This window comes from Lepidochelys olivacea, assembly GCF_965140295.1.
Source record: "Lepidochelys olivacea isolate rLepOli2 genome assembly, chromosome: 7".
In the NCBI taxonomy this organism is placed as follows: Eukaryota; Metazoa; Chordata; order Testudines; family Cheloniidae; genus Lepidochelys; species Lepidochelys olivacea.
The window spans coordinates 59554986-59580826 of NC_140417.1; the positions used below are offsets into that span (position 1 = coordinate 59554986).

Below are 25841 nucleotides of genomic sequence, written 5' to 3' on the forward strand. Positions count from 1 at the left end.
GTTTGACTCTGTTTTCTGCTTTTCAGACAGAGGCTGGCTGGGACAGATTCAGTGAAAGTTGGTGACAGTGGAAAGTAGCACGCAAAACTGGCATACAAAGCATTATGTGCTCTCCTCTGGGGTAGAGCTAAATGGGCCAGGGCAGCCCCCAAACACACAGTGCCTCTGTGGCTTAGTTCCCCCATCGCACCAGAGGCAGCAGGAGCCATGCTGTGTGACAGCCCTGCGGCTCAGTGGTTTTGGCTGGCTTGGCCGAGAGCAGAGCTTGGGAGTCCCTCTGCAAGGCACTGCACTAGTTAGCACTGCTGAGTCTCCCCCACCAGCCCCCTGTGCCCAGTTCCCTCCCCACCAGACGCGAAGGTGCATGGCCATTGGCAGTGATATGTGGCTTTCCACCCCCTGAGCTGTCTGTCATTTTCTAGGCACCACCATTTTGAGAGGCGGATGGTCTGTGAGAGGCACCCAGGGGATTCCTGAGTGCTGCTACCTTTCCTCTGGGAAGTGGGGGCTCGTCACGCAAAGGAAGCTCAGAGCCAGGTAAAGACCCGCTTGTCCCTTACTCCAAGCCGGGAAGGCCCGGCCTACCCTGAGGCACTGTCCGAGGCCAGGCCAAAGGTGTTTGGGGTCAATCCTGCTCCTGACAAAGCCAATGCCAGGGGGCATCGCTGAGTTCAGTAGGAGCAGGCCAGAGCCCTGGATGATTTGGTATCACTGGGATGCAAGAAGGCTAAAGATGGTATCACAGACGGTTCCAAACTCAGAAGGTGCCAGTAAATCAAAGGAATAAATCTACAGTGGCATCAGGAAAGCAGGGATGTGTGATGTGCAGTCAGAGTCCTCTTGTATTTGCTCTGGATCCTCAGGATCCATGGTGGCCTCAGGGCATCTGGTTTGGAAGGGCCCACATCACAGTCCATTACATGGCATTTCCTGAGGTTGAGGCCAAGGGTTTCTTGCAAGGAGCTGGTGGGGGGATCTTCCATCCTCATACGCTCTTGTCCCCATCCATCTGTTCCTTGGCCGGAGATGACCTGTTCTCCTGGCTGTTCTCCGGGCCAGGTTTGGCCGGGGGGGTGGGGCTGCTGCTGGTGGACGGCAGGAGGTTGGCGGACTGCAGCACGGCCTCCGAGTGTTCCCGCGCTTTCATGCGCAGTGCTGCCACGCTGGCTGTGCGGTTGCTTTGGCAGCCATAGGTGGGGAGGAAGGAGAGGCCCATGGGGTCTGGAACGCAGCAAGAGCACAGAGGGCTCCCTGGGGGCGGAAAGAGACAAGCCACTATCAGCTTCAGATAATGTGGTGTCACAACCAGCGTCTGGTCCCCAGCTGGCATAACCCCCACAGCGCCATTGCCTTCAAAAGAGGCACCCTTATTCACAGCAGCTGGGGATCTGGACCTTCACAGGGTCTAAAGCCACAATCAGCTTCATTATAACTTAGACCTGGTAGGAAAATGGATTTTCCATCCCTGAAAAATTTCTAGGTTTTGAAAAAAATATTTGTCACCGTTCGGGATGAAAACCCAGCATTTAAAAATCCTGGTTCATTTTGCCCATTTTTTTGGTCTTTTTTAAAACAAATGTATACAAAATAAATTACATTTTGAAACAGAAAGAGGTTGTGAAGCAAATAGTCAAAGGTTTCCTTTCCAGAAACGTCACCATGTTTTTCCCCCCCTGATTCTTTTTCTAAACAAAAGTTCATTGGAAAGTGAGACAATGTCATGAAAAAATTTCAGTTTAATCAAAATGGCATTTCCTGCTGAAAAGCCATCTGCCTTGACAAATAAATTTCAACCAGCTCGAGTTGATGACACAAGTCGGGGCCGATTCCCAGCTGGTGTAAACCTCTCAATGCTATTGGCAGCAACAGAGGATCCCTGGTCCACACCAGCTTGGAATCTGGCCCTTCTTAGCTCTGAAGCTGAAAGTCTCCATGAACAGTAAGGTGAACCCAACACCCTGAAGTTGGGATCCAAACTTTCTCCTGTGTTGTTCTTGACAAGGCCCCCCCCATTCCAATTCTCCTAGCTTAGGAGAGACAACAAGACGCCAGATAGAGGTACCACAGGTGCAGAGCAAGGGGAGTGGGTGTCTCTTGAAATACAAGGTGACTTGTTCCACGCTAAGAACTTGGCTCCTTTGTAGCTAGATGGGCACCATGTTTGCCTTAACAGGTTGTACCCACCCATTGAGGGGAGCCCTCGGGGCCAGGTTTTCCTAGGACAACATCTCTGGGGCAGAGGACGTGACTCCTGAGGGGGAGCGGAGGTCTGGGGAAGTGGTCTGAGGTTGTATAGCTGTTGACCTGGCTTTAGGGCCCGAACCTGGAGCTCCATTAGCTGAGTGGGCAGGAGATAAAACAATAGGGAACATGGCTTCCTCCTCCCCACCCCACTGCTAAAACCAGAAGGGAGAGCCCCCTCCTCTCCCTAGCTTGGGGTGCCCCCACTCCTTGGCTGGAGTGATGAGAGCTCTCCTTTCTCGTTCAATTGACTTTAACCCCTGGGCTCTGGGTGGTTCCCAGCCAGGCTCCCCCAAACTGCCAGAACATCAGGTGTGATGGGAAATGTAGTCCCTGCCATCGGCCATATTAGTAATTCTAGATTCTTTTGAGGCCTGCTGGGATATAGGAGGGGGAGCTTTGGAAGGAAGTAGATTGTGCTGATGGACTCACCTGGGGGTTACGTGCCAGGAGTCCCATTACATCAGTGCAGCTGTATTTTACTTTGTGAGGATTTGGGGGCAGTGGGGCCGGGGAGACATTTATTTACTGGCCTGGGACAAACTGAACGAAAGCCCCTCTCCTCTTTGTCCCCAGCAGGGCAACTTAGTTGTGCCTTTTCTAAGTACCAGACATACCCACCTTTTCTGTCTGCCTGCCCCATGCTGCCACTTCTCCCCTTGACGTCCTGGCAAGTGTGTGCTAAATAACCCATAGCAAGTGCTGTCTAACTGCCTCCCCTTGTACCACTGAGCAAGCCAGAATCCCAGAATGGGGGCGTGAAATCCCCGTTAATGCCTCCTTGGGCTGTGTCTGAAAGGCATGGGGAGTTCAGGGACAACCTGAGAGCAGAGCCAGGGCCCTTCCCCCTCTGCAGCGATGGCTGAGCTACAGCTCCAACATGCACTCCCCATAGAGAGTTTCACAGACAGAATTTCTCCAAGGGGCTCCAGCAGCCCCACAGCTCCTATGTGCCTCCTTCAGTACTCAGGGCAGAATCCTACCCTCAGCCAATCCCCAGCAGGCAACGACAGAACAGAACACAACTGATGCAATGCAGTGTCTCTGTCTGATCTTTCCAAGCCAAGGACTTGCGTTAATTTCAGCAGTTAATATCCAAGTTAAATGGCTCATGACAGAGTGATGGATTTTATAACCTACATGAAGCAGGTATTCTTTCTATTACAGAGCTAATCTCAGTGCCACTGGGTCAACATGAATTTAGACAGTTGTTTGTTTTCTGGACATTAGCAAAACTTCCCAGTGACAGTTACTGGACATTAGTTACTTGTAGGAAGGCTTCTTGAGAAAATGCTCTCTGAAAAATTAGGAGGAAGTGTGGAGAGTTTATTAATATAATTGAGCTATCTTTTTAACCCCTGCAATACTCCTAGACACAGAGCTCATGATCGGTGAAGTAACACTTCTGCCGTGCCTTACTTCCAAATTAATCCCACAGTGCTTGCAAGTGTTCTAGTGTAGAAGCGTAACAGCAGTGCAGCTTCACCAATGCAGCTGAACCGCTGGTGAAGATGCTCTATGCCGACCGGAGAGCTGTCCTGTCAGCATGATAAAACTACCTCCAGGAGAGGTGATGGATATGTCAGCGGGAGCAGTCCACACCAGCGCTTAGGTTGGTGTAATTTACGTCGCTTGGGGGAGGCTTATTTGCATCCCTGAGCGACATAAATTATACCGACATAAGTGGTAGTGTGTACGAGCCCTAACCCATTGCACAAACCCCAGATCCTAAACCTTCCCAAACCTGGTGGGCTGAACATCTTTACCTTGAGGGTGTTTGATATCAGACCCTAAATTTGGTAGAGACAAGGTGGATGATCACAAAGCGATCACTCTGTATCTGATCTCTCAATTCTCATCCTCAAAGGAAACCTGCACAACAACTCCAGAAGATGAGCCTGGGAATTTAAATGCGTAACTTCGCTAGACACTAAAAATCATGGACTGAACAGAGACAAAAAGAAAAGGAGTACTTGTGGCACCTTAGAGACTAACCAATTTATTTAAGCATAAGCTTTCGTGAGCTACAGCTCACTTCATCGGATGCATTCAGTGGAAAATACAGTAAGGAGATTTATATACACACAGAACATGAAAAAATGGGTGTTTATCACGCATACTGTAAGGAGAGTGATCACTTAAGATGAGCTATTATCAGTGGGGGAGGTGGAGAGAGGTGGGAATAAACAAGGGGAAATAGTTTTACTTTGTGTAATGACTCAACCATTCCCAGTCTCTATTCAAGCCTAAGTTAATTGTATCCAATTTGCAAATTAATTCCAATTCAGCAGTCTCTTGTTGGAGTCTGTTTTTAAAGTCTTTTTGTTGAAGAATAGCCACTTTTAGGTCATGGCTCATTACAACAATCTATAACCCACTAACCGCCTCTGCCCCCAGATTTTTTTTTCTCCTCCCCCCTCCCTGTGACTGGAGAGGTGTTAACTGGCCACTTCACCCTGAATGGTCCCTTGAAATATGTGCTAATTACTTATTACATATGCTAAACAATCTGTTCCAACTTGTATTTAGCTGAGACACTCTGAGTACATTTCCCAGACCTGAAGAAGAGCTCTGTGTAAGCTTGAAGCTTTTGTCTCTTCACCAACAGAAGTTGGTCCAATAAAAGATATTATCTCAGCCAGGTTGTCTCTCTAATATCCTGGGACTAACATGGCTACAACAGCACAGCATACTGAATTTTGTGACTTTCCAGTTTAAGTAACAAGGTGAAGCTTTGAGCACATGAAAAAGGGGATTTATAACAAAATCTGCACAGTATGTAACATGAAGTATAATTTTTGCTACCCACAAACAAATACATCAGTACGCTTAGCCCCACTGAAATTCAGCCACCTCTGGGGTGAAATGCAGCAACAGTTTAACAGCACAGAGCAGCACATCATGACAGTTTAGGAAAGGAAGCAGCACTATGATGTTCTACAATAAAAAAACATGAGTCGGTTTTTCCAGGCATTTAAGAAATTTGCTGCTTTTTCTCACTTATGGCAAAGAAACAGATAGGGAAAGAAAATATCCAAAAAATAGATCTCAGAATGAGATCTGATCCAAAGCTTAGCAGGAACTATCATTCATTTGTTTATATGTACTGCACCTAGGAAAATGGGACCCAACCCAGGTGTGGCCACCGCGCCAGCAGATTCTACCACAATATCAATGCTAATATGCAGCAGTTCTTTTAAAAATCCAGATAGTAATGCTGTGTTATTTCTGTCACTGTCATTATTTCCCACTGGCCATCAAGTGCTGTAACATTGTGATTTAAGGGCATGTCTACACTACAAAGATAAGTGGACGTAATGCAGCTTATGTCAATCTAACTTTGTAAGTGTACACACTACAGTGTTCCTTCTGCTGCTGTAACTCACCTGCTATGCCGACCTAATAAACCCACCTCAACAAGAAGTGTAAGGCTTAGGTCGACATAGTTCAGGTGACACAGTGTCTATAGACCGGTTTCAGAGTAACAGCCGTGTTAGTCTGTATTCGCAAAAAGAAAAGGAGTACTTGTGGCACCTTAGAGACTAACCAATTTATTTGAGCATGCTCAAATAAATTGGTTAGTCTCTAAGGTGCCACAAGTACTCCTTTTCTTTTTGTCTATAGACCCTGTCTGTATGGACACTGCTTTACTTGCACCACCTATTGGCTGTCAGGTTGGCTGACAGCCAGCGTGGTGAAATTGACAAGAATGTCAATTTCACTACTGTAGGGTCCCTGTTTTGAAATGGAGGTGGGAGGGGGTGTTCCAGCTCTGAACCCCAGCAGTGCTGCTGACAGCTGCAGTCTTGCTGCTTGGTGCTGAGAGCCCAGGCGGGGGGCTCCCTGCAGAGCTCCCAACTGGAGCCTGGCTGCTGCCCAGACTCTCAGCTCCCCCTCCAAGCAGAATTCCCTCCCACAGGGAGTTGAGAGCCTGGGCGGTAGCCAGGCACCAGCTGGGAGCTCCCTCCCATGGGGACCGGGAAGCTGAGATAACGGGCTGTAGCTGAGCTGGGAGCTCTCAGTCCCCCATGCTGCTCCTCTGAAGTCGATGCAAGCACTCCTGGTGAGGATGTGTACCACCAACTGAAGGAGGGTAGTGTGGACACGAAAAGAATGCAGTAATTACTGCAGTAGCTATAAGTCAACCTAACATAGATCGACTTAATTGTGTAGTGTAGACATTAGTCACAGAGCACCTGACACAGCCTGCATTGGAATCAATAGCAAAACTCCCACAGTCCCACTGACTTCAGTGGCAGCAGCATTAGGTCCTGAATCGAGAGAGGAAAAAGTCCTGCTGTTTCATCAAGTTCAGCACCCAACTCAGCTAGTCCATTTTTTTTTTGCCACCTTTTTGTGAGAATAGTCGACCTCCCAACATGACCACTCAATCAAAGTCCTTTGGAAGGGAAAGAAGTGGGCACAGGTAACACAAAAGTGAGGCTAGCATTAATTTGGCCAGCTGTATGGAAGGAGAGGGGAGGTAGAAATTAGTATCTCCCCTTCTGAGGCCACCCTGGCTGAGTTCAGATGAGTGGGAATAGACTCAATCGAATAAGAATAATTTTTGCTCTATGGTTAGCAAGGGATAAAATATTTATCAGTTTTCAGTACCAATCTAGGTTCTTTGCTTAATAATTAGTTCTGTTATTACCCACTGGCTTTCTGCAGTTGAACTACCCCCGGTGAACACATGGATACCCCCATCAATAATTCATCCAAGAACTGCTTGCCTAATTTTCTTTGCCACTAAAATGCCTGTATGATGATGGGTCAAATTCCATTCTCAGTTATCCTGTATAAATCCAGAATAACTCAATTTAAACTAGTGTCGTTGCTCCAGGGTCAGGCTGGTGTAAATTAAAGCAGGAACTGGCCCTTCATTATAATACACAGGAGCAAGTCATGTGAAGGCAGACTTGATTCTAACCTCACCTGTGTAAATGGGCAGTAAGTGCAATGAAGTCAGTGGAGCTATATCAGCATAAAGCAGCGTAAGTGATATTAGAATTGGTCCCCATGCCTTCTACATGTTTGTCAATGGGCCCATGGTGGAAAAGCGCATTGACTTCACTGGTATATGCATCCACTTATGCCAGGGAAAAAGAAAAGGAGTACTTGTGGCACCTTAGAGACTCCTTTTCTTTTTGCGAATACAGATTATGCCAGGGAAGAACTTGGCCCATTATCTCATTGCAATAACCTGGGAGTGCATGCAACACTACTGGAAAATAAACAGTTGTTCTTAATTACTGAGGGTACGTCTACACAGCGATTAAACACCCATGGCTGGCCTGGGTCAGCTGATCTGGGCTCAGGTTTTCAGCGGGGCTGTAAAATTGCTGTGTAGATGTTTGGGCTCCAGGACCCTATGAGGAGGGGAGGGTCCCAGAGCCGGGGCTGCAGCCCAAGCCTGAACGTCTACACAGCAATTTTTAGCCCCACAGCCTGACACCTGTGAGCCGGAGTCAGCTGATCCGGGCCAGCCGCAGCTAGGCCACAAGTCTGAGTCTTTTATTCCAGTGCAGATGTACCCTTAGTGCCTGAGCCACCTCCCCCTGAAATCTATGAGAGTTCCTCCATTGACTTCAAAGGGAGTTGGATCAGGCTGCTCAAGTACAGCATGTGAACTGTTTTATTTCAAGAACTCTCTGCCTCCTGGATACTAAATTAAACTACACAAGTAGGGTTCCATTAAGTTACAGCAAATTCTGCTGAATTGATTGAAACCTCCTTGCATTCCTATATGACATCATGCTTTCAAGGCTCAGCCTGAACATAAATATTTAATGTAATAAATACAGTCTAAAATATTTGATCCACTTGGCAGTTTAATTGATCTACTACAGAGACTGACAGGAAAAATTAAATTAGTTCTGTCTTGTCTCTGCCAACAGCACATTTTAATTGGAAAGGTACTTGAACTACAGTTTGGGTTACACATAGAACCCTTTTGCACAGGCTGCGTTGTTCTAATGTTCAGAGTCAGCCTCGGAAAATGGAAGTGGAGCGGGCATATATTGATTTAGGAATATTCAAAAAAATATACATATGATTTTAGCTCAACAGTTTCAGAAATTCAATAGATCATCTTCTTGAAAGCCAAAAACCGATTCTCTTCCTCTCGCAAATTCTGTGTGTGGGGATGAAAATCTTAGCTGGAGCCTGAAATTATAGGAAATGGAGTATCTAACTACCTTCTGCTCCTTTGAAATCCTCATTTAAAACCCTGGGCTGTGGCACGCCACTACATGCTGTTTAATTTACAGTAAAGGGCGGGTGGGAGTAGAGTTTAAATGTTTTTTCTTTATAATATTCAGCTGTTTTTTTTTCAACTTGTTTGCACCAGCATGAACCCCACACAGTAAAATTGCCTTTACCAGGGGGGCTTAACCCAGCGTTCCACGACTACTACAAACAGCCAGTGTAGCTAGCTGCACTCAGGACCGATCAGTGGGAGGGTAAAAGTAGCTCTTGCAGCCTAGAGCTGGTAAGGGCCTACCTGGCCCCTGGGGTAACTTAGAGCAGCCTCATGCCTGCTGTAAATTCACATTCCCAAATTGCCCTAGTGCAGGTGAATGTCACCCACATCTCTTTTCCTCCAGCCACACCCTCTGCATTGGAGGCTGGGAAAGGGTGGCACAGAACGGGCTATGGTGGCTCTAATAGTCTAATGCCACCAGGATTTCAGATCTGCCAGGTTTGCCACTGGAGCAGCACAAAGCAGGCAAAACGGAGCTGATGTGCTGGCCCGGTTATTTCAGTGTGAGCTTTGGTTGGCAAACAATACAGCTTTGGGCCCAGGATATTTACCAGGTTTTCACGTTACATGAATTGTACTCACATGTTTTACATTAAAGAGTAGCTCATTTTTCCATTATTCCTATTATTGGGGCAGTATGCATGATGCACTAAGCATTGCCCAAATACACAAGAAGAGATAGTCCCAGCTGCAAGGAGTCCGTGTCCAGCCTCTATGTGCTGTTAGTGCAATTCCAAAAATAATTTAGGAATCTGTGGCCAGATTCTGCCTTTGGCTGCATGGGCAGGGAAGCCCACAAGGGCAGGGCGTGTGTATCGGAGACCAACCATAATCCTTAGAAACAACCAGAATTTAGCAGCTCCCCCACCACCTTTTCCCTAAGCATCTTCAAGTCCTCTCCAAACAGGTCTACAATCTTTCACCTTGTAGACTTGTGCCATGCTATGTGAGGTCGGAGTGAACACCTGCACCAGTAAGGATCTGTCTCACAACCAAGGCTTCCCAGGATTCAATCTTCCCACCATCGCTGCCATCCCCCACGAGGAAAGCCATGGCACAAAGGGCCTGACCCTTCTTCCCACTGAAATCAACAGCAGAATTCCCATTTACTTCATTCTATCTTAGCTGCTTATCTGGCCCCCATTACCATGGTATCTGAGCACCTAACACTCTCTAATGTATTTATCCTTGCAACATCCCTGTGAGGTAGGGCAGTGCTAGCATACCCCTTGTACGGGGGGAGCTGAGGCACTGAGAGACCAAGTCATGTGTCCAAGGGCTTCCAAAGGGAATTAGTAACAGATCAGAGAACTGAGCCCAGGTCTGACAACTGTACCAGCCTTTCCCCCATAAGGCAGCAGCGCTTTTACCTCTCTGCAAGAGATGAATCAGGATTTGAACCTGTGTCCACCTGTGCACAAAGCAGCAGCTTTTCCACCTTACCAGATCACTGCACTGGGTTAGCAAAAGGAGATCCAGACAGATTAAATGAGTTGCCCAAGGTCCCACACTGAGGAAAGCATTTAAGCACGTAATTAAGTGCTTTCCTGAGGCAGGGTCCAAATTAGTGACAGAGCCAGGGAAGTGTACCCGGGAGTCCTGATTTCCAGTCCCCTATTTTTTACACTAGACAACATTTCTTTCATCTTGTAAACACCAGTTCAAGCATAACTGGGTTCTTGCATGTTTCATTCCCAGTCTCTCTCTACCCAAGTGACGTTTGACAAATTCTCATCTGTCCATAATAAAAATTGAAGCACAGTGGAGCTACATTTCTAGCCTGTTTACTGTACATTACACAATGAAGCCTCCATAATGCTCCCAACTGCAAGCACGGCAGCAAACAAACCGTGAAAGATCCTAATCAATGTTGCTTTGGAATATCCGCTTTGGTATATAACGTCACGTGCAATGCTGCTTCTCTATCCATGGAGTGGGGCTGCTACAAAAACAGAGCGAGCTATCACTTGCACGGAGAGGAGCTGGGAGTGAATTATGAAAGTAATTCCCTGGCAAGTGTAATTATTTTTCTCCACATACGCTGCACTATGTATCGCAGGTTCTCAGGAAGTTTCAGCTGAATGTAACGGACGTGCTTTTGGCCTCAGCCACAAGAACAGCAGAGCACTTCCGCTAAAAACGGAGTTTCTTGTTTACACGCATTAATAACCTCTTCTCCATTAATGAATTGCATTCATACTGTCATCCATTAAGGAGGTGCTCTGAGGTCTCTCCATTTAGAACACTAGCTTCTCCTGATGGCTATTGTTATGCAGCCCATAAATAAAGCTAGTATTTCCCCTTCATATTTGAGGCTCTGCAATTAAATCTGCTAAATGGACTGCATAGGCATGGCTTATGGTAAGTGATTTATCTCGGAACATCGGGGAAACAGGAATTGCCATAGTGGACCAGTGCAGTGGTCCAACTAGTCCAATTTCTGATGGTGCCCAACCCCTGATGCTTTGGTGGACTAAAGCAAGCTATTTCCGAACCCCAGGAACTTAATAGATGACTAGTATCCTGAAACATGAGGCTTCATATCCCTCATAACGGCTGATCCCATTTCAGAATGCCATGGTGATTCTTCAATGGATAAACCGTATCATCTAGATTCATAGATTTATCGATTCCAAGACCAGAAGGGTCCATCGTGATCATCTAGTCTGACCCCCTGTCTAACACAGGCCAGAGAACTGCCCCACAATAATTCCTAGAGCAAATCTTTCAGAAAAACATCCAGTCTTGATTTAAAGATTGTCAGAGATGGAGAATCCACCACAATCCCTGGTCAATTGTTCCAGTGGTTAATTACTCTCACCTTTAAAAATGTACACCTCATTTCCAGTCTGCATTTGTCTAGCTTCAACTTCCAGCCATTGGAGTGTGTTAGACCTTTCTCTTCTAGATTGAAGAGCCCACTATCAAATGTTTGTTTCCAAATGTATAGCTCTCATGGTGGCTTGATGATGACTATCTAAATACCGTATTTGATGGGATAAACACCTAGGAGGGAGAGGAATTGTCCCAGGTGATAGAAGGGGTTAATAGGATACAATTAATATGGGGAGAATATAGGCTGAAAATCAAGAAAACTTCCTGATGGTAAGATGTGCTACTCTGTGGAATAGTCTACGTTCTGCACCACGATTCTCTGATGTTACAGTACCAATGCCCTGTTTCCTTCCTGGATGGTCTTAGAGTGAGAATATTCCCTTTGGAAGGGATCTGAATTCCTGAACCAGCAGAGGTCTTGTGGCATGGGGCTCTTTTCCTGAGAGAGCAGGGTTGACTTTGTTTTGCTCTACAGGAACATTTCCTGGTCTGTCGGAAGTAGCACTCACTGTGCTCGGGCCAGAGTTGCAAAGCTGTGCTGAGTGAGGGGTGATCTCTGAGGATGAAGCTCATCTTGAATCCCTATGCCATATGAGGCTAGTCCTAAATCTCTTGTCTCAATTGGGTTGCCTTCCTCTAGGAAGGCCCCATCCTGTGATGGTTTGTAACACAAGGGGTCAGATTCAGATGGCATTTGTGGGTGGCTTTGGAGAACTAGGGCCAGGTGATCCAAAACAGAGAGAAGAAAATGTTTTGGTTTCTTCACACAGGCTGCCCCTCGTTGTACAGCTTTCAGGTGGTGGGATGAAAATGAGCCTTGGGATTAGAATAATGGTTAACTAGGTGAATCATCATCATTTATTATTAGCAGCATTAATTTTGAATTGCCTTCTTTTAAAACATCCATCAAATATTGTCCACTGATACCAGCCTGTTACTGAACTAGATGGCCCAGCAGTCCAATACAGACCAGCAAATCATTTTTCCCACTAGGAACTGTAAAATAACCTAAATTTTCCAGTAACATTTGATTCACTGGGTATGCATGGCTCATCTGTGAGTCACTGCTTGCCAGGCAGGCTGCTTTCACTGTCTTCTCAAGGAACACATTAGCAGGGGCTGTTCTCCCAATCATGGGCATGCACAGCCCTTGCTGCCATTCACAGGATCCACCACAGATGGACCCAGAGACACTGGTAACACTGTTCTGGGGAGATTCATGCTGGGTGATGTCTGACTGTAGAAAAGGCACCTTAATTCTGGGAGCCTCATTTTACCTCCACAGGATAAAATACTTCTGCTGGCTCAAAAAGCTGTCACTCATGGCCAGCATGACAGAAATCCTAAGAGTTTTAGGTCATCTGACTCCTGCAGTTTGCAAAAATGCTTCAGATCTTCCCTGCAAAGTTAGACTCCCTTTAATTCTCCCCTCTCCTCCCTTCCCCATCCCTCAAAGAAAAAATGGAAGGCCTGATTCTGCCACTGTTACTCACCCTGACTAGCATCTTACACCCCTCATTGATGTTGATGGGACTACTTGCAAGATAAGGTCCTACTCAGTGTGAGTAACTGTGGAAGAATCCAGCCCTGATTCCTCTTGCAAAGTGATTCTAAAAGCAGTTTCTAGCCATGTAGGCCACTTCAATCATCACCAAAGATAAAAATGTAATATCTACCCAGGAGATTGGAATAGCTACAAAGTAATATCTACCCAGGGGGTTGGATTTTCCCCTACTTTGCTACTGTCCTGGGTTACAAATTAACTCCCACATCAATGTAAGTTACTCATAGTTTGTGAGGCGCAAGAAGAGAGGGACAAACCAAGCCTCTGGCTGGTTGAATTCAACAAGATGCAAAAATGATTTACAGACTTTCTAAAACACTGTGTCTCTCTCTCCTTTCCTTACTTCTCCTCCGAACTGACATCTGGGGTTTGGTTCTGCTTTCACACTGGTGTAAATCAGGAGTAATTCAGTAGCATTCCACTAGTGAAAAGCTAGTGTAACTGAGATCAGGATAAGGCTCATGACTATTTTGCCCAGTAGTTCTAAACCAGCACCGTTTAACCCATGAAACTAATTTACCAGTTGAGGACTCAATCCTGCAAATGTCGAGCTTCTGTTGATGTAAATAGGGGGTTTATCAATTATGCAACTGAAATCTGCAGTGTGGTCAGAAACCAGTATTTTGCCCAACGTAAGTCCTAATAATGAGGATGTCCGCCTAAAAACTGATGGTATGATATGGTCCAAGATTTGCAAACCTAGGTCCTAACTCAAGAAACAATTTAAAGTCATAGACTCATAGATTTTTAAGGCTACAAGGGACCATTATGATCTTCTAGTCTGACCTCCTGAATAACAGAAGCTAGACAATCTCATCCAGTAAACATCCCGTTTTGCTCAATGGGACTTGGCTAAAGTTAAGCACATGCTTAAGTGTTTTCCTGACTCAGGGCTTTAGTGAGCTGGGAAAGCATAAGCAAATTAGCTCCCACAAAAAATCCAGAGTCAATAAAACATTCAGTTTGGCTTCCACGCTAGAGATCATGTCCTGAAAGGCCAGGGGACTGGGGTTTGTTTGGGATCACACGGCACAAACAAGGGGAAAACATGTGTTAAATTGTCCCCAAACCTTTTGTTACTCAGTCCTTCCTGCCTGTTCATACATGCCTGCTTTGAGATTTGCTTTATGACTAATCCTATCAGATAAGTCTGTCTGCCTTTCATCATATCTATTGTCTTTTTATTGCACCCATCATCACAGCATTTAGGTGCCCTGCACACCCGTTAAGAAAGGCTGAGATGGATGCCCACGTTGAACCACCTCCCTGTGCATAATTTTCTTAATCCTGTTGCTTTATCTCCAGGGCCACTTCTGCAGTCACTGATCTTTGAGGAATCCTTGTGGCACCTTAGAGACTAACCAATTTATTTGGATATAAGCTTTTGTGGGCTAAAAATGGGTTTTAGCCCACGAAAGCTTATGCCCAAATAAATTGGTTAGTCTCTAAGGTGCCACAAGGATTCCTCGTTGGTTTTGCTGATACAGACTAACACGGCTGCTACTCTGAAACCTGATCTTTGGGGGAGGCCTTTGCAGAGATGCAGGTGGCAAAACTTGGGTTCATCCTATCTCCACTAATATGATTGCCGTAGCGGAAGCTGACCAACCCCACTCTCCAGGTGTCTCTCCTTCCTCTTTGCCACTGACACTCCGATGGAGATCACAGCAGATCTCTTAGGTCAGGGAGAGAGCTGTGTTCTTCTCTGAGACACACCTTTGTTGTGTACCACTTCCACATGCTCTCCTACCTCCACAGCCCCTTCTCACTCTGTGTGGATTGCAGTCAGTGCTGCAGAGAAAGGGAACACGCTGGAGGTGGGAAGGAGCAGTGTCAGGGAAAGGTGACGATGGTTTGCATGCAATCACCATAAGGGGATGCTACAGTTATTTTCCAAGGGCTAGAAATCAACCCTACCACATCAAACAACAATAACCAACTCCCACACACATACAACAGAATACAATGCTCCCAAAAATGTAATGGGACAAAAATGTATCCTGTGCTCAAAGCAGCATCTCAGGTAACCAGTTCATCTCTGCGACTGGCAACGTGGTAACATGCCAGGCAGAACAGACCCTTCCTAGCGCTCCCCCTATCCCCCAGACAGATATGCAAATCCACCCTGGATTTCTTAAGCTAACACCATTCTGCAATAGCCCAGGGCTCCTAGTCATGCTCAGGACTTTCCCCTGTGCAGGGTAGTAAAATATTAGTGATTAATCTAAGCCATTAAATCTGGGTCTGGGTGCAAACTTCTCCAAAGTTTGTGGGGGAAGGGAATGCTCAGCTACCTAGCTTTGGTTCTGACCTGTCTCAATTCAAAGCGCATATTTGGAGCCAATTCAGGGAGCAAGTCCCAGCCTGAGTAGCTGACTGTATAATCTGTGTGTCCCCTGGAAACTAGGGTAAAGGAATCCTCCTGCCCGGAGACTCTGGGACTGCTCCAGGGAGACTGTTTCAGCCCAAGGGATGAAGCCAACCTCCATAGCCCCAACCTGCCACTGCTGCCAAGGATTTGTGCAGAAGATCTGTGTAGTAGCAGATTATCTAACTTTTAATGTGCTCCTGCCCAATTCCTGAGCACTGCCATGCTGGCAGCCTCTCTGAAGCTGGGGTCTGGTCCCGGGCACCCCCTGTGTGACTTCTCCCAAATCCAGTCCTGGTGCTTTGTCCACCAGAACTACACTGGCTCCACAACCAGTGTGGATTCTGCAGCTGTAGAAGCAAGGGCTGGATTTGCCCCAGAATGCCAGGCTCAGCATCAGCAAATATTAACCTGCTTTAAAATTCACCAAGGTACATTTATTGAAATGATAACACTTGTTACCAGCCCAGGTGTCATGAACACAAATCAAGAGAGTATTCTGAAGGGGACAAGGTTCCGTTTTTACTCTCAGGAGATGCACTTAAACTCTGGGTAACTTTCCTTATGAAATGTATTTAATACATAGATGTATGTGGCACAGAAATGTTCCACTTTGTGCTTGGCAGTATTATGGGACTTCATGTTTTATAAATCTATAAATTGAATTCATCCTGGTTACACCCATAGCCTTATAAATTGCTAGGCAAAGAACAGCTAATGGATCAGCTGGTAATTTATTTTTAAAAGATGCATACTGCCGCATTTTGGCAACACTAAGGGGCGTGGGTACGGACTGTTCCCATCTCAGTGCATGGGCCTGAAATAATCGGAAATTACCTTTGTATATCCTCACACACTGACACTCAAGCAATGTAATTCTTTAGAGAAGTCCTACCATGCAGAAAAATAAAGATTGGGCTTTATGCAGATATCTGCTGCATAAGCAACTGCACACAGAGAACGGGTGGGGCACTCAGTAATAGTGCCAGGTAATGTATAATGCAAAAGGACATGTATAACTAATTTATTAGTATAAATTTGAATCTGAAAAAAATGCATGCAAAGTACATCTTAAAGGGCCAACTTTTGTTTGCCTTACTTCTATGAGTAAAACTATTGACTGCAATAGGACTAGCTGCTAGAGTAAAGAGAGCAGGCTTTGACTGAAAATCATGCAAAATATTCAATTAAGGATCCAATCTGCACCTGTTCCTTCCCATCAAAGTCAGTGAGGTTAACCGCATGAGTGCAGAGAGGCAGGATTTGGCTTTTCCTGGGATTAGGCCCTTTAACCTGAAAAATCCACTTTTGTCCTTCACTCCACATTTAAACAAAGAGACTCTTTACCTTTCAGAGAAGCGACGTGTGATAAAGCTTGAGCATAGGTGGTTGTGTTGAGAAGAGTCCCAGGTAGACATGAGGGGAAGAAAGGCCCAGTGGGGCCAACTGATCGGCTTAGGCTGACAGAGAAGAAAAAGTAACTTAGAAAAACAGAACTGTTTGATTCAAGACATAAGTGAGTGCATGTGCGTACTTTTAGAGAGAGAAATTATTAATGCATTCATTACCCTTACCTCTGCTGAATCTCTAGGCTCTCCTTCTTGTTCCGAGTTTGATCAACTGGAGAGGGGGAATTTAAATTCCTCACTGGGGGTGCCACCTCAGTCATTGTTTCTTTAGAGCCTTCCTGGTCTGATGCTCCTCGTTCCGTCTTCCTCCATTTAGCCCTTCGATTTTGGAACCATACCTAAAAGAGGAGAGAAATCAATGATGAATGCCCTGTTTAACCAGACATGAAGCAATAAAGCTGCTTGTGAATTACTATTTCAGTAGAGACAGTCGTCTGAAGCTTGCCTAAAACTTCTCCTTTTCTCTTGTGAAACAATCAAGTGTGTCCTCAGCAGGATTTTTGCTAAGCCCTTACGAACACAGTTACTTCTGTCTCTGAAAATCAAACTGTGTTTAAAAACACTCAATAGGAATATTTTTTAATGACAATTTTCTTCAATAGTAAGGCCCCAATCCAACACAGTGCCTCTACTGACCAACGCATATCAGCAGGTGCTTAACTTTAATTCCCATTGACTTCTTTGGGACTTAAGCATGTGACTAAAATTAGGCTCCTGCCAAAGTGTGGGATAGATGCACTTAAGGACTTGTCTAAGTACTTAGATGATTTCAGCCATAAATCTTTACTGAGTTTCAGTTAGGATCAAAGAAGTCAGAGATGAAAAGGCCCATGAGAGGTCATTTTTTCCATCCAGTTTCTAGTGGTAGGATGTTGCCTACAGTATATTCTCTGGCATTTTTGCCCAGTCCACATTTAAATGTCTCAAAGGATGGTAGATTATCATTGCAGAAGATTATTCCAGTCTAACAGATCTCACTGTCTGAAACTTTTTTCTGACATTCAGCTTAAATGTTCATGTTCTTAATTTCATTCCATTATTCCAGGTTCTCCCCCACCCCCCATTTCATTCTTCTCCCCCCCCTTGGTGTTTACATCCTTCAAATAGTTAGGCAGGTTGAAAATGCTGAAAACCCCCCTTGAGCCATGAGGCAGGAAATGCACCTCATGATCACAGAATGGCCAGCATTGTTGTTATAATTATTTTTCTCCTACAACTTAATTTTTATTTAGCTAGCTTTTAATTGCATGTATCAGCAAATGTTGAATAATGATTTTATCTATAGACTAAATTTAGGGCAGTTAAACGCACAGCAAAATGCAGACACTTTCTTGTGTCTTAATTGAATGAAGGTCACAGCTATAACAACATTTAATTGAGCTATTTTTCATTATCATATTTTAATGACTTTGCACTGACAGTTGCCTGCTTCTGAGGAAAGAGCATGATGAAGTCGTTTATTTCCCTATTTAGTTATTGTTTGACAACATCATCTTCGATTAAGACTCTGCTTTATAGCACATTAATCATATTTGAATGAGCAAGGGGTATAAATGTAAACATATCTCCCATCCTCTGTGTTTCCCCATGTCCCTGCATGAAAGCAGACTAAACAAATGCTTGCATCTATTGTCTGTTTGCATAATAGCCAACAAGAAGGCTAAACACCAGTCCTCAGCAATCTAATTGTCACCACCCCTATCTCACCCTTGCACCTTCCAGAGAGAAGTTATGATCTTCCACTTCTGAATGCTCAATAATTGTCCCATTTATCTCAATTTGCAGTTCAGTCTTTAGGCACCAGTAGCCAAAATGACATTATTTAAACAAAAAAGCAAAAAAAAGCCAGCACCTACAATGCACTGGCAAAAGGAGATTTTCATTTCCAAATAATAATCAGTTTAATTTGCCTGTATATGACCAATGATTCATGTTCAGATTTAATAATCAGGATCGCATAATCTGATTATAGGAGAAATAATTTGTTTACAATCCCCTATTTACTGCAGTGAATTCCATTATCGCTCTTCAGCCATTGGGTTTTAAGAGATACTAACATGACCCTAGGGAACAAAAGGCAAGCTATTATATTTCCTACAATTAGATCTTTGCATAGTCTTAACCCGGAGCACCTACACTGGGGTGGGTGGGGGGTGGGACAGCATGCAGAAAAGCCCCATAAATAAAATGAATACATAATTGTGCTCAAAGAATGGCTTGAAAACCAGCGATGGATGCTTGCAAAGCTATATGCATCCATCTCATGCGACTGCAGGACTGCAGCGCTCAACAGACTTTGAAAACACTTAAATAAAGTTAATCTATGGATATGGGGAAAAAACAAAACTTTTTTTTAAGAAGTGGTGTTTGTGGGCCCTGCTAATTATGGGATCAAATTAAAGCTGTTTAAATAGCATTGTAAGATTTTTAATCCACAGAAATGCAGCATTTTGAAAGTAATGGGAGGGGAGGAAAGTTAAAGTGATGCAGAAGGGTTTCTATTCTGGCAACTGGACTCCTGCAATTGACTAGCCCCTTGGCTTGGTAGTGGTCTTAGCTGCTTTGGAGAATCACGTCTCAGCTCTTTTTTTATTTTTTCCAAAGCAAGGAAATGGATGTGCATTGATGTAATTTAGTACCTTAGAGACGCGGACAAATTAGTGTAGAACATTATCACTAGTTAATTATGAATGACCGATTAATCAACCTAATCTAATATTCCACATTATGTTGATGTTATTAAAGTGCATCATGAAAATGACAGATCGTCTTCATTTGCTTTCTTTGGCCAAATGTGCACTCTGCAATCATGATGTCAAAAGGGAAAAAAAAAGTTTGCCAGTTTTAATATTAGAGTTAAATAATTCACCAGAATGTTTACCTGCACCCTGGCTTCTGTGAGGTTGATTTTCATGGCCAGCTCTTCTCTAGTGAACACATCGGGGTAGTGGGTTTGAGCAAAAACGGCTTCCAGTGCCTCCAGCTGGTTAAAGGACGAGAGGAAATATCTATCAAGAGGAGAGGTTTGGGTTTGCTGTCTGTCTGAGTTGCTGGGGTTTATCCACGCTGGTAAAGGGGGGGATCTCTGGATGCTGTGTTCCGCACAGCACAGCCACAGGGCAGACTGAGCCAGCCACCTCAGACTGTACCTTACGGCTGTAGGGAGCAGACTCTGGCTCCGCTGGATCCGAGGGGCTTTTTGAACTCTGCGGGGAGGGGCAGGAGGTGAGCCTGCAGGGACAGGGAAGGAAGGAGGCGCCCGTACCTGCTGCAGGGTGAACGTGGTTCTGTTTCTGCGTTGTTTCCTGCGTAAGAAGCCATCGTCAAAGTCTCCCGTGGAGTGGCCTCCGAAGGGGGCAGAACCTATGGGGGCAAGGGACAGGGCAGTGCCTGAGGAATGTGTGGCGCTCTGCGTAGGATACCGCTGGGAACCCTGCACTGCCTGCGCCCTGCAGCGCGCGGTTCCCCCTAACCAGTTCTCTGGGGCCAGGACTCGGACCTCGGTGCGGTGTAAATCCGGAGTCACTCCAATGGAGTCACCCTGGATTCACATCAGTCTGGCTGAGATCTCCAGCGGGCCCTATGTCCACTTTGCCTGTCCTTTCCCAATAATACAATAAAATGTAGCAAACTATAAATATCCACTAAACCTCTCCACGTACCCAGCGTCAGGTGTCTGACTGCAAGACGCAGAGGTGCTGGGAGCGGACACTCTGCTCTGAACTTCTGTTCCTGAGCCTGAGGCCGACGCAATCAATCAATTTCACAGCAGAACTCTCCGCTGAAGTCAAGGGGCACTGCTGCGGAAACCGAGATGGTAGCACACCAGCCAGGGTGACCACTTTGGGCATAGCGGGAAGGAACAGAGGGTGCCTGCTTTCAGGCACTCAACTCCTGACATCGGTGTTTTGTGGTTTATGTCCCCTTATTGGACGGAAGAAAGAAAGAAACCTATCTTTAAACTGTTTGGGCGGAGAGGGGACCGGATAGATGGTTATTGTTGTTCTGTAACTTGGGGCAGGGAGGGCATTTACAAATACATATTATGTCCGAACTCTATCAGCGCGCCAGTTTCATTATGATGAATACACATTTATATGTCAGGCTGGAGTCTTTCAGGTAAATAATATGCAGTTGATAATGTGAGAAGCTAATTTCATTTCCTGATCAACCACAATGGCTATGATCTATAGTGTAAATAGAAGTAACCACTTATAGCATGAATCTGAATTAACAAGTGAACTTTTCACCTGACGGACTGCATTCATTCCCTTCGATAATTTATGCTAGCGATTCAGTGGTATGTGTTTCTAAAAGATCAGGGGGAACAGTTGCATGCTTGCATAGCAGCTAACTCGTAAATATTCACATTCTGCCCATTCACAATTGTAAAAAGAATAAAACAAGAGCCTGGTCCATACATTATGGATGATTGAATTGCGGATTTCCCTTTTAAAAACAAACCAGGTATTTTAAAAATTAGATTAGTCTTTGAAAAGTCCCAGATCAGTGCATTTCTATGTTTGTTAAACAACAAAACTTATTTTATTTGAACGTTTAGACACACCCACCCACAAGCACTCAAAGTAACACTAGAGCTAATGCTTTGTTTGCTAACCTCTACCCCCGAAAACCGAATGATGTGTTCGGAGTTTATGGTTGTACAGCTCCAAGCACAATGGGGTCCTGGTCCATTATCTAGGCTCCTAGGTGCTACCGCACTAGAAATAAATTATAATAATAGGAATCCCAGGAGTCTATAGAAACTCTGAAGAGCGAGAAAATGCACCCTTTACTGGCTGTGTGATACTGATCTTAGACAGGCGTTGCATTAGGGCAATCTGTATTATTGTAAAATCAACTCCTGTCCATTCTTGTACAAGGATTTTCTAACAGAAGCAGTGACGGCCCTTTCATGTCTCAGCTCAAACCCTGGTGTTAAACGGAGGAAATTCCCCTTTTGTTGAGAGCTGGCGGTAGGGAGACAAACAAACAGTCTAGATTTTAAATAATGCATGCGCCCCCACTTTGAGTCTAACCTTTTTTGTCTCTATGCCCAAGGAGTTAGTATTGTTTAAATCTGGTTTTTATACTTCTTTTCTTTCCCCTTCAGTAACAACAAAGGAACAGTCAAGAGTTATTTGATCAGATGGCCCCTTTCCCAGCTAAATGTTTCTTTTCTGCTATTTTATGCATATTTTACACCGGATATTGTTCTGAATGGTACCTGTTCAGAATTCACAAAACAAAGTATTTACAAATACGACGACTAATTAGTTGAATGGCATGTTGGTATTATATGCGCTACGTGTAATGTGTTGCATGTTGAATCTCTGTACCTGGCATGTCTTTAGGGTTCTGTATTATATGTCATCTGGCGCGTGTAAATTAATAAGGAGCTGTTATAATGCGCGATAAGGAGGTGTTTTCATCTATCCTGGGCGTGTATTTTGCATGTGTATTAATTTTGGAAATAAGAATTAACTCATAAACTAAGCTTTAGATACTTATAGGAAGTGGATTTTGATCCGGGGGAAGGCTCTGAAAGAGGGTCTATTTTAAAAAAAATGCATAGATTAATAACCTGGTGGTATCATGTCCGATTCTCTACTGCACACACAGACCGAATCTGCATGTCAGAAAATCATGATGCATATTGAGTGGAAAGTTTTTCGCTCCGCACGCACAGTGGCTAATAATTTAGTACCTCAGCCGGTTTCGCAAGTGGAGATACTAACTAGAGAAAAGTGAGTCATTCACTAATCGATTGTCATTTACAACAAACAAACAAAAAGTTACGACACTTTTGTGCGCGCGCGTGCGTGCGTGTGTGTGTGTGAGGGGGAGATACTAGAAGAGCATTTTGAGCTTTGAAAAAGAGTTTAACTTCAATTGCCAAAATATTGTCCCCAAATTGTTTTGGGTTTTGTTTTTTTTTTAATCACATCATGGGAAAACTCACGAAGAAAGAATTTATTTTTGAGGCTGTTCTGTAGGAGGGGTGCTGACAGCCTTAACTCCTGCCCATATGCCAAGCTTCTGCGTCTTCGTCTAAAGTGAAAACAACTTTCAGTAGGGAAGTGACATTTTCAGGAAGAAGAACAGGAGGACTTGTGGCCCCTGAGAGACTAACCAATTTATTTGAGCATCAGCTTTGGTGAGCTGCAGCTCACTTCATCGGAGCTGTAGCTCACGAAAGCTGATGCTCAAATAAATTGGTTAGTCTCTAAGGGGCCACAAGTCCTCCTGTTCTTTTTGCGAATACAGACTAACACGGCTGCTACTCTGAAACAGGTCACTTTCAGGAAGGGGATTTCCAAGATCGGCTTCAGGCTGATTTCTGAACACATCACGGTCGGTCTCTGGATGTGTCGTTTTTTAAAAAAAGTCACCGCATGTTTGGTTTTGAGGAATAAGCTACATGAACAAAATTGTCTAGCGTGAAATGGGAGTTTGGGGGAAGCCCGGTATAAAACACTTGGTTCACGCTGCTCCGGTTTAATAGCTGGAATATAGGGGATGCCTGTACAAAACTGGGCACATCGAGGCTAATGATTCATCAAAGCTCGGGTGAAGAGATGGGGTAGTTTCTGTCCGCTGAAATCCCCGAGTCTCGGTGTTTGCAGGCTAGTTCTGTAGGTGGTTGAAGGGGGGGGTGGGGAAATCCCCTGTGCTGGGTGGAAATGTGGCAGCTGGGTAGGAACCCTCCACTGGTTATTTAATCATCGGGAGCACATGTAAAGGACAATGGGAGAGTCAGCCCCACACGGGTTTTCCGCTCCTAAAATGAACTTTAAATGAGTTGAATCTGGTTTCATTCCTAGCCTCTGACCAGACAAGAGGCGCTCCTTCAGCCTCGGCCCGGGTGACAGGGCAGATCTGATAGCGGGATTACAGTGGCATCGCAATTGCTGCAAAGAACCATCATTAAAAAAGCCCTTTTAAAGTCCTCTCCTTTCTAGCCGCTCCGCAGCACGTTTGTAAAATAGCATTAAAGATTTATGCGGCCCCTTTGGCTACAAGGGGGGGAGGGGTCCGGAAAGTGTCCCGATTACAGCCGTGAAACCAACATCTGTGCTGGGAGGGAAGGAAAGCATTTCCTTCCTAGCCTGGGGCTGATCTGTGGGCTCTCTATCCACAGAGGGGAGGCAGGTGGCAAAATGTCATGGGGGGTGGGGGAGGGACACAACAAAAACAAGGCACTTCCAACATAAATCAAATTTTAAAAAATACACACACCCCCTCCCCGCATCCCTGCCTCCATCCTGAGGCTGGAGGAAACACCAAGGGGTGCTATTATATTTCCTCTTCGGGAAACGCTGCGCTTTTCTGCTGTTTCCCGTTGAAAGGGGAAATCAGGCAAGAAATGGCAAAATCTGCAAGGTTCACGGGGGTACACTGCCCAGACGCCGCCCCGCCCAAAGGGAAACTCCGGTACTTACACGAATTTGTGCCACAACACTCACCCTCTAACTGCGGAGGACAGTGGAAGTAAAACATTGCCAGGAGTAAGGCAAAGGACGGCGGCTGTCCAGAGCTGCGGAAGAAACACCAAAGAGTCATTCTCTTGATCGGAATAATACGGATTTTTTTTTTCAAAAATCAACCACACCCACACCCCCCTACCACCACCATCATTCACACAAAACAACTACAAACCCCAGCGGCGAGATTTCATCAGGCGGCAAATAATTATTAATGAACAGACAATAAACTGAGCGCTCCTACAGAAATTTAGTGGTGAGTCCTCAGCCCATCTCAACAGTATCAGAAAATAATCGCCTCCAATACTGCTTACAGTGATCTTAAAAGAAGAAAGTAAAAGAGTTCATTGCTAGCGGACAGCATTCAGAACCAACAGAAGTTTCTAAATACTATCTCTCTCTCTCTCCTCACAGATAAAACACTCACCCAAAGGAGAACTACCTAGAGATACCAACGGATTGATTTTTTTAAAAAGAAGTTATTTTCCAGTCTAAACTATTCTGACCCAAGTAAATAGCAATAAAGCCTTTCATTACTCTAAAGGCTGTCTTCATTTCAAATGATCCAATCCACTGGAAGCTGCGTTCAGTTTGGGCACCAGTTTCCTTTTAAGCAAAATAACTCGTAAAATGTATACAGCGTGACATCCCAAATCCGGAAGGTAAATAATCAGAAAAAAAAATTCCATACCTAAAACAACCAGAGGTAAAAATCAGCAGTAAGATTTGGGGTGGTTTTTAATTGGAATAAGATGCTGTGAGTTGTTGGCTGCAGAGACAGAAGGGCTCTGCGGAGTTCTGGAAGTGGCCAGATGTCTTTATATCTGTCTACAGCATGCTCTGCCTCTCAGCACTTGCCTTTATAATCTCACGCATAATTGGCCTTAATCTGATTATTTCCAGCGCTGTCTACAGTGAGTAACTTGGATAGGTCTATTGGGCCCTACAAATGGCCCACGTGGTGTGTGGAGGAGGAAAAAAAAGAGCGTCATTTCTCAGCAAACATCAGGAATGTGAACAAAAAATCCCATTATTTTATATGCACTTCGCTTTCACCGAGCTCCCCAGACCCTCTGTACATCCCCTTTGGGTTGCCCCCTTATTGGTGGGAGTGATGCACGACCACACGGCATCTTCCCCTGGATGCGGAGTCTGACAAAGCGCTTGTTAATTGCCCGCTGGATGGGTTTTTGGGGGCCCCGCTTTGCACACTTCTTGTCTTTCCAAGCGACCGTACAAAAGCAAAGTTTGATTTTGTTCACAGCGAGGGGTCCCTGGATTTACGCTCGCTTCCCGTCTGCGGCGGGACCCTTTGCAATTACTTTTAAAATGCATCCGAGACACAGGCTCAGCGGAGGGAGATAGCCCTTCCCTCAGCCCGGGTGAAAATTAGACTTTAAAGTACCCAGATGAAATTTTCAAGTCAGGGACGCGGGATTGGATCAAATCACATAAACTGCAAAAAAAAGCAAGTATAATGGCGCATAATTGGTTCTGTAATAGCATTACACAAGGATAATGGCCTGTTATGGCCCCCTGCACTATTAAGTGCTTCCCTGGCGTAAAGCCTTTATGATATTAAAGGGGGAATATAATGATATTTTGGTTATTAAATGCGTGTAATTAATTTATGCACCACTGAAAATAAAGTTGGTATTATGACCCACTCAAGATGCAT

At 44.9% G+C, this 25841-nt stretch overlaps 1 protein-coding gene across 1 annotated transcript; it reads right to left on the minus strand.

Annotated features, from left to right (window-relative positions):
• Nucleotides 1–357: 357 nt before the first annotated feature.
• On the minus strand, nt 358–24894 carry DRGX (dorsal root ganglia homeobox). The gene is made up of 7 exons (XM_084632815.1): nt 24855–24894; nt 24146–24216; nt 19945–20042; nt 19561–19662; nt 16845–17017; nt 16618–16730; nt 358–1251 (listed from the first exon to the last, which is right to left on the minus strand). Exons 2-7 carry the CDS (start codon nt 24177–24179, stop codon nt 986–988), a joined length of 786 nt encoding a protein of 261 aa, XP_084488941.1. The 5' UTR covers nt 24180–24216; nt 24855–24894; the 3' UTR covers nt 358–985.
• Between the last annotated feature and the right edge of the window lie 947 nt (nt 24895–25841).

Excerpts from the sequence above, each read along its gene's own strand:
- DRGX (XM_084632815.1), bottom strand. The coding sequence starts at position 24,179 with ATGTTTTACTTCCACTGTCCTCCGCAGTTAGAGG. Across the intron at positions 20,043-24,145 it reads CTGTCCTCCGCAGTTAGAGG|GTTCTGCCCCCTTCGGAGGC; the intron begins GTGAGTGTTGTG and ends TTGCCCCCATAG. Across the intron at positions 19,663-19,944 it reads CCACGTTCACCCTGCAGCAG|CTGGAGGCACTGGAAGCCGT; the intron begins GTACGGGCGCCT and ends TCCTTTAACCAG.